At 35.6% G+C, this 13,188-nt stretch overlaps 1 protein-coding gene across 9 annotated transcripts in view; it reads left to right on the plus strand.

The window, feature by feature from the left end:
* The window catches only part of KIF16B (kinesin family member 16B), a 370,689-nt gene that overhangs the window by 59,925 nt on the left and 297,576 nt on the right, over window positions 1–13,188 (plus strand). For all 9 annotated transcript variants that reach the window (XM_077115060.1, XM_077115069.1, XM_077115063.1 and 6 more), the window contains exons 8-12: window positions 591–759; window positions 929–1,060; window positions 2,496–2,671; window positions 7,072–7,137; window positions 10,947–11,006. In XM_077115060.1, coding sequence (XP_076971175.1) covers window positions 591–759; window positions 929–1,060; window positions 2,496–2,671; window positions 7,072–7,137; window positions 10,947–11,006 — 603 coding nt within the window. The remainder of the gene's footprint in view (window positions 1–590; window positions 760–928; window positions 1,061–2,495; window positions 2,672–7,071; window positions 7,138–10,946; window positions 11,007–13,188) is intronic.

Below are 13,188 nucleotides of genomic sequence, written 5' to 3' on the forward strand. Positions count from 1 at the left end.
GTCAGAATATGGTAATTCTTTCTGGCATTTTGGTCCAAAACAGGTTAAAAGTCTTTGATAGAGTAAAATTTTGGTAGAATTCAGAAGCAAAGAGTATAGTCTTTAAGATTTTCACTTCTTAAAAATACTTGTGAAACAAAACAAAATGTTTTATCATATAGTTGAACGATATTTTTACCTAATTGCCTGCATTTATCATATTTTGGAGAGGCATTGTTTTGGAGTGCTGTGAATTCTGCATGGGAACAATACCATTTGCTTATTTACTTATACTTTTCTTTGTTGGGTGTCCCTCGGTGCCTAGTTCCTTGTCCTGCCACAGTCAGATCCAGTGAGCCTTTCTAAGAATGACTGAGTGATTGGAGAGCCGGAATAGTTCTTCAAAAAGTTTAAAAATCACATTTGTTTAAGAGTTTAAAAGCTGACTTTCGTTGTTTTCAGTTTAAATTTGGAAGCCTTGCAATCACATGGAGGAAAATAATTTGCCCCGAGAGATCACCATGAGGAGTGGGAAATAATTAGAATTTGTATTGTGCATGACATCAAGGCCCTTTGCACCTCTTCACATTTGCTCTTATATTTTACCCCAGGCGAAGTTTGATTCTGAAATGCCGTGTGAGACTGTGAGTAAGATCCACTTGGTCGATCTTGCTGGAAGTGAGCGTGCGGATGCTACCGGTGCTACCGGGGTTAGACTGAAGGAAGGAGGGAACATTAACAAATCCCTCGTGACCCTGGGGAATGTCATTTCTGCCTTAGGTAGGTTTTTGTCGCCTGCATTTCTTTTTCCTCCTGATACTGTATTAGCAAGAAGCAGTTCAGTTTAAGATTTGTGTTGCAAACTGAGGTAATGTCCTCAAGATTTTCTGAACCAAAATTGAAGGAAAAAAGTGTAATAATTGTTTATTTTTCCTCTTCGTACCTACAGCTGATTTATCTCAGGATGCAGCAAACCCCCTTATAAAGAAGAAGCAGGTTTTTGTGCCTTACAGGGATTCTGTGCTGACGTGGTTGTTAAAAGATAGCCTTGGAGGAAACTCTAAAACTATCATGATTGCCAGTAAGAGACTGAAGTTCTTTTCTTCAATATACAATGTTTTGTGCAAATTAACTGTAAATATTTAAGTTTTAATTGTTTCATCAAGAAATAACACCTTTTATACCTTAAAAGAAATAGTGGCTTTTCTGAGGAAAATCACCTAATGTGGCCTAGTGTACAGTATGACATTATTAATTGTTTTTCCCACTCCCAGTTACATAGATTTGCTGTGTTCTTGAATATGGAAGTTGTAATAAGATGCCATTCATTATAGGGACACAAAGTTAAAATAACCAACTTTGTTTTTCTATTGAAGTGGTAAATGTGGAATTTAAAATTAAGAATTGAGTATAAAAAAAAGTGAATATCTGTAACAAATGATGATAATACAGGCATGCTTTGGAGATATTGTGGGTTTGGGTCTAAACCACTGCCATAAAGCAAATACCACAATAAAGTGAGTCACACGAATTTTTTCCCAGTGTATATAAAAGTTATGTTTACACTATACTGTAGTCTGTTAAGTGTGCAATAGAATTTAGTCTAAAAAAGAAAATGGACGTACCTTTATTAAGATGTGAGAGACATGAAGTGATGCCAATAGACTTGCTTGATACAGGGTTGCCACAAACCTTCAATTTGTAAAAAAACTCAGTATCTGCCAAGCACAATAAAATGAGACATAGTAAAATGAGGTATGCCTGTGTATTTTATTTGTATACTTTATTTGTATGTCAATTAACTGAAAGAAGCTGAATAGCAAACAATGTAGAAAGGGGAGATAATTACTGAGGAGAATTCACAAACTGTTTCCCTCCTTAACCCTTCTTCTTCTCTCTTCCTTTTTTTCCTCTTTCCTTCCCCTCTCTGTGTCTCCCTTCCCTAACCCTCTCACCAATACCATGCATTAACTATGGAGGTGAGGGATCTGATTTGGTTGCAATTGTATAGTCATCTAAACCATGAAGTTTGGTATTGGGGGTCGGGCAGCGGTGAGATTTACTAAAACTTTGAGAGGAAAAGAATAAAATGATCTTCTGACTCTTGTCAAAAATTGTGCGCTTGGGTTTCTACAAAGATGACTGGCATTGTCAGAGCTTTTAAAAATATTTTAAGTTCTACTTAATATTGAAATATACAAGTAGTCTTGAAATCCTCCTCTTTTTATATTTTCAACAAAGCAAACTCTATAGTGGATATATCATATTTCATTTTGGAATGGTTATATGGCTGATTCCAGACTTTAGAAAAGCAAAATGACATTTAATTTGGTATAGTGAACACCCTTTCCTATAAATCTAGATAATTTTTAAATATTCATTACTATGGCAATGCATATCCATATATGTCTATCCAATGTCCTGGGGTTAATCTTACTTTTAAATTACGAACCAACTTTGTGTTAAATGAAACTTGGATTGCTGGATAAATTATTTTTTGAATTCATTCTTCACAGCCATTTCACCTGCTGATGTCAATTACGGAGAAACCCTGAGTACCCTTCGCTATGCAAATAGAGCCAAAAACATCATCAACAAGCCTACCATTAATGAGGACTCCAACGTCAAACTTATCCGAGAGCTCCGAGCTGAAATAGCCCGACTGAAAACGTTGCTTGCTCAAGGGAATCAGGTTAGTTTTTTCTGAGATTTATGGATAATTTTCTTTGAGTAATAGCATCTATTTCTGTATCTTAATGAGACAATTACTTCACTCGTTGTATTGATTTGAGTGAATAAGTGCCAAGTAAAGCTTTGAATGTGTTTGCTGGTCTCTCCTTTACATCAACCTCCCATTGGCCTTTGCATTTATTATGTGCTCCCGGAGTGTTCACACATAAAATTTTATCTGCTTAAACCTAAAAGTGATTAACTGAATAATATTTACCAGTAACTGATGAAATTTTAGCCTGTAGTAGGATTAGTGGCATATCCTCCATTAGAGGAAAGAAAGTGAGGTGCTTAGAGTAATATTTAAAATTTGGCCTTTACATTTTATGGCTTGTAACACAATGGAAGGCTTGTTTGGGCACCTTTCTGAATCTCTGTTTCCTATCACCAATTACAGAGGTGGTTATGGTGATTCAGGGTCTTTTGTGACATTATACCTTGTGGCCTGGCTGAGACACCTGGTGTCCCCAAGGCCTTGTTTGATCAGTGACTGGCCTTACTTCATAATCCTTTTGGGATTCTTGTGATGAAACTTTATCCTTTCGTGGTTTTCACAGTTCCCTTACTTTTTTTTTTTTTTAATTTTATTAATATATTTTATTTAATCCAATATATGCAAAGGACTCCTTTCCACATGTCAATATTACAAAGTATTGATGAGATATTTTACGTTCTCTGTTTCGTACTGTGTCTTTGAAATCTAGTGTGTATTTTATGCCTAAGCATATCTCAATTCAGATGCCAAAGCATCAGCAGTTAGAGTAGGCTTATTTTTAAACTGCACAGAGTACAGCTCTGCATTCTCTGTTGAATAGTGTGAGTTAAATTCTGGTAGGTTTAGCGGTTGTTGTGTACAAAGCCTACCTTTGAAAGAAAATCAAGGATAAAGGATAGCTTTTTGAATGTCGACATTAGCCTGGAGATAGAAACAAAGACCCATTTCCTCTTGTTTTCTCCACCCATGAATGGGTATTTTAAATGTATCCTTAAAAACCTACTTTTCTTTAAATGCAAAGTGGTCTCTCTAAAGCAGTACTTTCCCTCTAGGAATTTATGGTACTTGAAACCCTTGGACATCTCATAAATTGTTTGAACTATGAAAATATTGACAGTACAGAAAACTTTGTGAGTTCTGTGTGTCCGAAATATACCAGACAGTTCTTTGTGATCAGATGGTGGACAACAGATGAATAGGAATTGTTCTTTGTGCTTAAAAATACATTCACATCCATTTTACTTTATCATTTGGTGCTTCTGGCGTGTGAATGAAAGTTGTCAAAATGAATACTCCAGTTGGATGAGATTTCATTAGGCTCACTTAACTTATGACATGAATCAAAAGGATTATTTTCATTTATATACCTAGTTAGTTAGGTCTTTTTTCAGTGTTTTAAAACTATTATTCAGAGTAAGCATTTAAAGATGATTTGCTAGGATCACCTAGACTATTTTATGTTGTATTTGGAAAATTCTAGGGATGACTTCTCATACTTAACTCTTACTAAGTGATAAGAATGAAGGAATAAAAGAAAGATTAGCCTTTTTAAATTAAACTGAGGAAATCTTTGAAAGGAGCCTTATTCCGTGGGCAGAAAAACTTTAATTTATTAAAATTTTTGCAAATTCTCCATGAAGAATGTCTTCAGAGGGGTTAGGTGTGCCAGTTTCACTCTATTTTGTGGTCTTTTTTCTCTTGCTTCTTTTGTGACCAGAGACCACTGCCATAATGAAGGGAGTACTTTGTTGCTCTCATTTTGGGGTGAGGATGGAGACAGATGGAAACGTGTTTGGGACACGTTTGAAGATAAAATTATTTGCTAAACAATATATTATAATAACAATGTGAATCCCATTGAAACCATTTTATTACACTGTAAGACAATATGGGCTTATCCGAAATTAATTGAATTTGTGATGCTTAATAAAACAAGCAAGTTTTCTTAAATGCTCATTAACATTCTTGTGTAAATTTATCTGAGAACATGACTGTATTACCATAATAGTCTATTCTAAAGGCTTCCATTGCTTCATCAACGATGTTTACTTACTCAAATCAGAGTCTATTTCTAGGGTTATTTATTTAAGAGAAGCTAAATAAAAATCACTTCCTACTTTTAATAATTGTATGTATTTGTCATTGCAAAATGCCATGTGCATTGGAGTTTTAAAAGAAGTTTAAATAAAGCAAAAGATTCTAACATATTCGTTTCTATTATATCTAGAGATGTATATGTCTAGTTTATGCATATAAAATGTAAATTTATATATTTATAAACTATTGAAGTAGTATATATGTAGTAGTTTATGTACATAGAATATAAATTTATAAATAATTTATATTATACTTATAAATTTATATATTTATAAACTTTTTATTGAAGTATAGAAAAATTACATATTGTTTCTATACAGTTCAGTGAATGTTCACAAGCTAAATTCACCCATCTAACCCTCACTCAATTCAAGAAACAGAGCATTATGCCACCCTAGAAGCCTTAATCCTCCTTTTCAGTGCTACCTGCCCCTCTACACAAGAGTAACCACTGTCTGGACTTCTAAAAGCATAGATTAGTTTTGCCTGTTTTTATTCTTTATATACTTGGAATCATACAATATATGCTCTTTGTGAGCTTCATTCATGTTGTTGTGTGTTTTTGTAGATCATTTATTCTCATTGTTTTCTGCTATGCCATCCTGCAAAAATGTTCCAACTCATTTATCTGTTCAACTTTTGATGGCATTTGGAGAGTTTCCAGTTTGGAGCTATGATTATTAGTGAAATAACATGAAAATGCAACAATATAGGAATGAAATAAGCAACAAAAGTGAGGAAGCAAAGACTTCTCATATTATATGAGATGCATATAGCTTCTGTGGGGCATGGACTTCAAAGCCAAGGTGGACCCCACCCTATACACGGTGTGAATATTGGCCACTCACTCACATGTTAGCAGCTACTGAGAAGGCCAGTGAGAGTAGCTCCTAGAGTACCACATGGAAAACTCCGACTGCTCCAAGGGCCTCACCTGGGAGGAGAAACAGTCATAACTTCCCTATGGGTAGGCTCGGCTTCCTGCTGAGTGGACAGATGTGAGGTATAGTCTTGGTAGCCTTGTTAGTTTGAATGTTTAACTGGACCTTAGAAGACGGCTTTGTGGATGTTACCTTTGTTTGAGTAGAAATTGAAAAATAAATAGTAAGGAAAGAAATGTACAGCCTCAGTCTGGGAAGGGCAATTTGGCAATTAAAAAAACACACATAGAGGTATCTCACAAATTCCCCTTTTAGGAATTCATCCTATTGATATACCATATATGTAGGCAGTTGATATAAGGATCTTCTTTGTAGCATTGCAGTGAAGCAAAAGATTAGAAGAGACTGCATTTCTATTAATAGAATATTGACATAAGCAATACTATACAATGGAATATTGTACAAAGGAATTGGAATTTTTAAAAAGAATAAGGGGGATTTATTTGCATTGAATTTTTCCTAAGATAAGTTGTTAAGTGACAAAGCCAATATTCAGAATAGAGTTTATACCATTTGTGTTTAAAGAAACAACAAAAACATGCTTGCATATGACCTAAATAACTACAAGTTGATAACACTGATTGCCTCTGGAAGGAAAACTTCCTTTTAAGAAATTTTGTCTTTTACCTTTTTTGGGCCCTAAGAAAAGTATAAAGAACAGTGAGCACTGTGGACCCACCACTCACCTTTAGGATTAAAATGCTGTGGATACATTTGAAGCCCTTTATGTGCCCCTGTCTGGTTCCATTTTTCTCTCTTGTGTCTACCTGCCCTCTGGCCCCAGGTCTAACCCAATCTTGGTGTTTATCATACTCATGTCAATCTTTATATGTCTGCAACATTGGTAAGAGAATGGGTAAATAATTGTGGTGCAGCCAGGCCATACCTGGAATACCATCCAGCAGTGAAAGTTGATGTCATTTCATGTTCAGTGTTGATGAATTTCTAAGAAGACTTATGCTTTTTACTTTTTTGAGTTTTGTACTTTATGCCTATTAGAACAGACATTTCCTTTAGGACCTAGGGATTTAGGTCAGGTTTGATTTTGGTAAGAGGCCAGTATATTATACTTGTCTTTGTCTTTTGCTTTGCTGATTTGTATTGTACATTTAGGTTTACCAGGATGCCTTAGCTCATTATGAGATATGTTTCCCATGGATAAAAGACTTGGTCATAATTTATGTATTTCTTGGGAAGTGATATTACTTTCACATCTGTTTAATAATTTATTTGGAAATTTTTGATAATTAACTATATACATGGAAAAATCCTCATTCTAGATGATTGCTGTTTACTAATTACTGATCTCTTTTATGGTTTAAATTGTAGATTGCACTCTTAGATTCCCCCACGGCTTTAAGTATGGAGGAGAAACTTCAACAGAATGAAGCAAGAGTAAGTGATACTTTGATTTGTTACTTTTTAAAATCCTACCTTTCACTGTTGTTTTAGTGCATGCTCATTTAATGAGTCTCATTTAAGACTCAGTTTCTTTCTTCATTATTTTTGATTACCTCTCACCCCTACTTCAAAGCGATCTTTTTAAAAGAAAAAAAGTTAGGTGACTTCTTAGCTATCTCATCCCCTTCCGTGAGATGTAAGTGGAGTTAGTCCATCATGTAATGGTTAACTGCAGTTAAAATTCCAACTCAGACCCTCTTGACCAAGCAGCGAAGGCCCCTTGGGGAATCATAGTAGATAGGAGTTCCATGCGGTGGTCTGTGTTGCAGTCACTAAAAAGTAGTGGGGGCTTAGCATTGACCATCGTTTAATTCTTCGTCACCCCTGTCACTTTGTTTCTGTGAGAAGTACAGCATTTGGGGAATCTTTAACTGCTTGCTCTAAGTAATGCTTAATTCTCTTAAGCTGGAGGAAATTTGAGACAGAGAAGGAGAGTAGCTGTGACTAATGGGAAGAGAGAATAGCTCTAGAGATGTTATGGACTGAAGCCAGTGTTCTCTGTGTTAGTGCTTTTGGGAAATCAGTTTCATGGCTGACCTGGTTCTATGCTTTTATTTAAAAAAAAAAAACAAAAAACTAACGAATGAAGTGAAAAGAGATGAGCATTATGAACAATTTTTGGAGTGTATTTTATTCAGTGTTGAATGGTTAAAATTAATTTGAGAAAGAAAACTGGATTCCATTGGTAAAAACTTTTTCAAGAATACACGATATTGAAGATATAAATGGAGATATAGTTAGGAAACTGACACTTCCTTGAATAATTATGCTGATAATAGCATTAGTAAATGTTCTAGTTTGCTAGCTGCCAGAATGCAACACACCAGAGACAGATTGGCTTTTAATAAAAGGGCATTTATTTTGTTAGTTCTTCAGAGGAAAGGCAGCCAACTTTCAACTGAGGTTCTTTCTTATATGGGAAAGCACAGGATGGTCTCTGCTGGCCTTCTCTCCAGGCCTCTGGTTTCCAACAGCTTTCCCTGGGGTGACTTCTTTCTGCATCTCCAAAGGCCTGGGCTAGCTGCGAGTACTGAGATGAGGTATGCTGAGCTGCTTGGGCTGTGCTACGTTGAGCTCTCTCATTTAAGCACCAGCCAATTAACTCAAATATCATTCTTTGCAGCAGGCACACCTCTTAGCCGACTGCAGATGTAATGAGCAATAGATGAGGTTCATATCATTGGCTCATGTCCACAGCAACAGAACTAGGAACCTTCACCTGGCCAACTTAACAACTGAATCTAACTACCACAGTAAACATTAGCTTCTTAAACCCTATTTTTCTCATGAAATTTTGTTTTTCAGTGCTTGAAATTCAAATTTTGAGTGCTATGAAATGAGTATAGTCTTAAATTGTTTCTTAATAATAGTTTTCGGGAATGCATAACAAGTTAATAGAAACAGTAAATATTTTAATTTGAATGCATTGCACATGCTGTGACAGATATGATTGCCCTTGCACATGCTGTGACAGATATGATTGCCTGTCTTGTTCATATTATTTTCTAAATTTCCACTAGCTTTTTGTTGACCCTTTTTAATTGTTTTCCATTTGGTTGGCTGTAAATCTCATCACCTGCTCACACTGATAGAGTTTTAGAGTTGGTATCGTAACATTTGCATTTTTTATTAATGTTATACATGAAGATTATTTGATTTAAAAGCAATAGTAGTGGTTCAGTGGTAGAATGCTCACCTTACATGCGGGAAATATGGGTTCAATTCCTGGACCATGAACCAAACACACACACACAAAAAGCAATGGTAAAATAAAGCTCCAATATATTTGTAATTTTAAAATTACAGTTAGGATCAAATTGGAAAAGGATTGATTGACTTCACATTTCTTAAATGAGAATATATCTGTTGGAGGAAGGTGAAATCATTTACTGGCAATAAGAATGTGTTAACTGGTTAATATGTACTAGTAAATTTAGCACACCAATCTTCCCTCTCTGTAGGGACAGGAGGCATAAGAATATTCCCTTTATGAAAGCTTTTCCAAAACAAAGCACCCACAATATTCAGGGAACTTTTATTGCTCTTATTAGAGTTCTGTGGGGTTGGAATATCACTGAAGTAAAGTACTGACATGAAGGACAGGAGTGTCTTGACTTGTTCTGGATAAGTCATTACAATCTCTTCAAACTGTTAAAACAGATGAGCAAAAATCTGAGTTAGAAAAGCTCTTTAGTCCTGTTTCTTTTGTTTTTTTCATCAAGAAGATGATAAATTTTGACAGTAACTAGTAAAAAGAAAGAGACATTATTAAAAAAATGTTAACATAGAACTCCTACAGTAAATTTGGAGGTAAGGAGTAAAATGAACTGCCACTGAATGATTAAATACAGGTGGTGATGAGGTTATGTTTTGGTTTTCCTCTTGGACGAATCATCACTCCAGCTCTTCCATTCTCAATAACAGATGCCTTCTTTGCAAAGGTTGCTGACACGAGTGTCCTTTCAGATTACTTTACTTAATGGCGTGTGGAAAGTATCTTCCTCTTAGCAGTGAGAGTACAAGCACATGCATTCTTTGTATTCATTTTGGCTTGGTTACTAGGGTGACTTATTAGTGATAGGAAGACCAATAGGTTTAAATAGGATGGTGACTGCTGTCGGGAGCCAGGAGGTGGCGGGAATGATAAAGATAGGAAAGACTTTGAAGGAGAGTTATTCTCTCCCAATCTCTCTGAAGTTACTCTCTTTTAGGGCTAGGTTGTATCCCTTCCCACACAACTCATTTTTCATTCATTTTTTTTTTCCCTCACTTCCCTTTTCAGGTACCAGTTTTCACTTCTCGATGAATTAATCGCTAGGATCACTAAAACATTTTCTATAACTACTAGAATATTTCCATTAACTTTGAGAAGCTAGAAGTTCTTTCCACCTGTGCTTTGTTCAACAATTGGGAACGTCCCCCCCCCCGCCCCCCCACCAAGTTACAGCAGACTGGATAGAAGCTGATTTTTATCAAAAGATTTTTCCTTTTCTAAAAGAGTCAATTAAAGAACTGTCTTTTTTTTTTTTTTAAGATAGTAGAGATTTATAAACTCTATTCATTAACTACAAAAGCAAATTATCTCCTAAAAGAAAACTCATGCATCCAAGGTGATTTAATCACCACATCTAATTAGAAAAAAAAGTAACTCTCTGTTTCTTTGGACCTAAAGTATAGTCAGGAAAGTTTAACCCACTTAATGGGATGTTGTCATCCTTGAATTTGTAATTTTGCTTAACATCCAGGAAAGTAACTTTTATTTAAGTACATCACGAAAAAGACTGTTGTAAAAGCTAGGCAACTTGATAAATTTTTGTCTGTTCTTTCCTTTGCTACAATATATGATGAGATCATATATTTGCTACAATATATGATGAGATCAGATGGGGGGGTGGGGGGAAATGTTCCCAATTGTTGAACAAAGCGCAGGTGGAAATAACTTCTAGCTTCTCAAAGTTAATGGAAATATTCTGGTAGTTATAGAAAATGTTTTAATGATCCTAGCAATTAATTCATTGAGAAGTAAAAACTGGTACCTGAAAAGGGAAATGAAGGAAAAAAAGGAATGATATATCTATATTGATATATATTTGGTGATATATATCAGGAACAAAAATTGCTATCTGATTAAAAATAATTATAGTACATTCTTCCATAAGCTGTGAAAATTTAGAAACTTATTGCATAAAATCATCATTATTTTCTAATGGAGCAATCACATACATATTTGTTTTTCCTTCTAGGTTGAAGAGTTGACCAAGGAATGGACAAATAAGTGGAATGAAACCCAAAATATATTGAAAGTAAGGACTGTAGAAAGTGTCTCAGTCATACTATTATGGCTTAATTAGGTAAAACTCCCCCTTCCCCTGAACCATGGCTGTTGTGTGCTTTGGCTAAGTTATGATCCGTGGAGCCAACTTTGTTTTGAAGGGATGGGAATGGGGACCATTAGACATTAAGAGAGTGGGAATGGGGGCTGTTAGTTAATAAAGGAATAGGAATAAGGGCAGCTGGTAAAGGGATGTGATGGGAGCTTTTAGGTTTTAAAACTGTGTGGGGCTTTTTAGCATCTCTAATTAAGACTTTATTTCATTCATATCAGATATAACAAGGGTAACTTGAATGTACAAAGTCAGAACAAACATAACTGTGTGTTTTTATGCATACAGGTCATGTTGCTACGTAAGTTGTCTGCTTTCACATTTTGAAGTTTTCATTCTTTGACTCAGCAAATACTAGAATTCTATAAAAGTGATACATTATATGAGTGCTTCCCATGGCAATATTATAGAATATTCTTGCATAGCATGGCTAGATTCTATGAATTTCTAAACTAGTAATTTCCTATCAGAACTTTTTCCTTGTCTTGGGGGTTGAATAGTGAAAGTCTGCATTTCTGTTAAGATATATTGTGAAAGGACATTCAATAATGGCCTCCATTTTTCACACTGTGTTTTAAAATGCATGTTTCTTTTTGTTCCCATTTTCTGTAGAGTTAGTAGAAAACCTTTATCATTTTTTGGGCATCAGCTACACCAGATTTGAGGCTCACACTCAATTTTGTGCTTTGATAGTATCTGCCTGACTTTATGCATGAGAGAAGGTGATTCAGAGGCTATTGAATCCAAGGTTTGTTTTTGAGGTCTTTTGAGGTAAAATTTTCCTAAGGGATTAAAATCTGAATCTAATATTGGCAAGGCTAGATAGATGAGCTTTAACTGTGTGTCTTGGCAGGACCCTAACTTGGATCCCTTTCATGTGAAAATGGAGCACTCAAGCACAAATGTTTCATAGCAGTAAATTCTTGAGGCCTAGATCAGCCTGGGGTTCTATGTCTGGTAACACTCTCCAAGAGTGGGGCTGGCATTATATATTTAAAGTTCTCCTTATACATTTAGGCAACATGGCCTGCTCTGTGTGAGAGAGAGACAGTTTCTCATGAGGCCAGAGGTTATACTCAATTCCTAATGGTGATGGGGTGTGATGGTCTTAGAGATATTTCTAGCTACAGAAATCACGGCAGTAAGTGAGGGCTGCTGTGTCCAGGATTTCCCCTTTTCTTCCCGATTATGGTGATAATGTATTATTTTGAGGTACTTCCTCAGCATTTCCTTTGTTGAAAGATTTTTGTGCAGAAAACCGAATAAAGGTGTTACTTGCCTTTCAGAGCAGCCACAAAATAAGCACCACAAAAGGTAGGAGTATTTGTCACAGTTTAAGTTGCATCGACTCTCAGAAGTAGTGCCAAAACCCCTGACCCATGAAGGCAACATCATTGACCCTCACGTGGCATTATGTACCTTTTCCTGGGCAAATTTGCCAAAGAGGAAGGACAAAGATCTGCTTTGGATAAGGAAAAACAAATCACATAGTTAATTATTTGGAATGTCCTTAGTATACCTTGTCCTGTTAGCACGAGGCGGTGCGACAATAAATGGAAAGATTTAATATTCATTTCTCCTTCTGCTGCTGTGGTGTCTCTCCTTGTGACTAAGGGGGGGCTTTTTTTTATCATCTCTGGAAAAAATTCACACTGGAGTTCTCCATGCTGAACCCCCTGGGCTTTTTCTTATACTTTTTCTCACAGGGCAGTTCTGGGCCCTGAAGCTAAATCCTCTTTTGATTCTGCTGCTATTTTTCATAGATCTCATTATTTTGATCTTTATAACTTTTTAGATGAGAAGAAAAAATATGCAATTTGTGCTAGGTGTTAAAGGTTATAAGAAAGGCTAATGATATTTAAAATTTTTCCTTTCTCTTGACCTTGCAAGCCCATTTTAAATTTCTCTGCTGTTTTTTGTGCTTTAAATCTTTTGTCCTTTCTGCTCATGTTTGATATTTTAAGGGTTATCTTCATATATTACTGGAAGACAATTCCTAAGGGCCGAAGTGAAGAAGAGGGCCACTCAAACACTTTTTTGGGAAACATTCTTTGGAAATTAATGGGGAAAAGAATTGTCATTCAATGAGTTTGTGCCTATG

This window comes from Tamandua tetradactyla, chromosome 1 (assembly GCF_023851605.1).
Source record: "Tamandua tetradactyla isolate mTamTet1 chromosome 1, mTamTet1.pri, whole genome shotgun sequence".
In the NCBI taxonomy this organism is placed as follows: domain Eukaryota; kingdom Metazoa; phylum Chordata; class Mammalia; order Pilosa; family Myrmecophagidae; genus Tamandua; species Tamandua tetradactyla.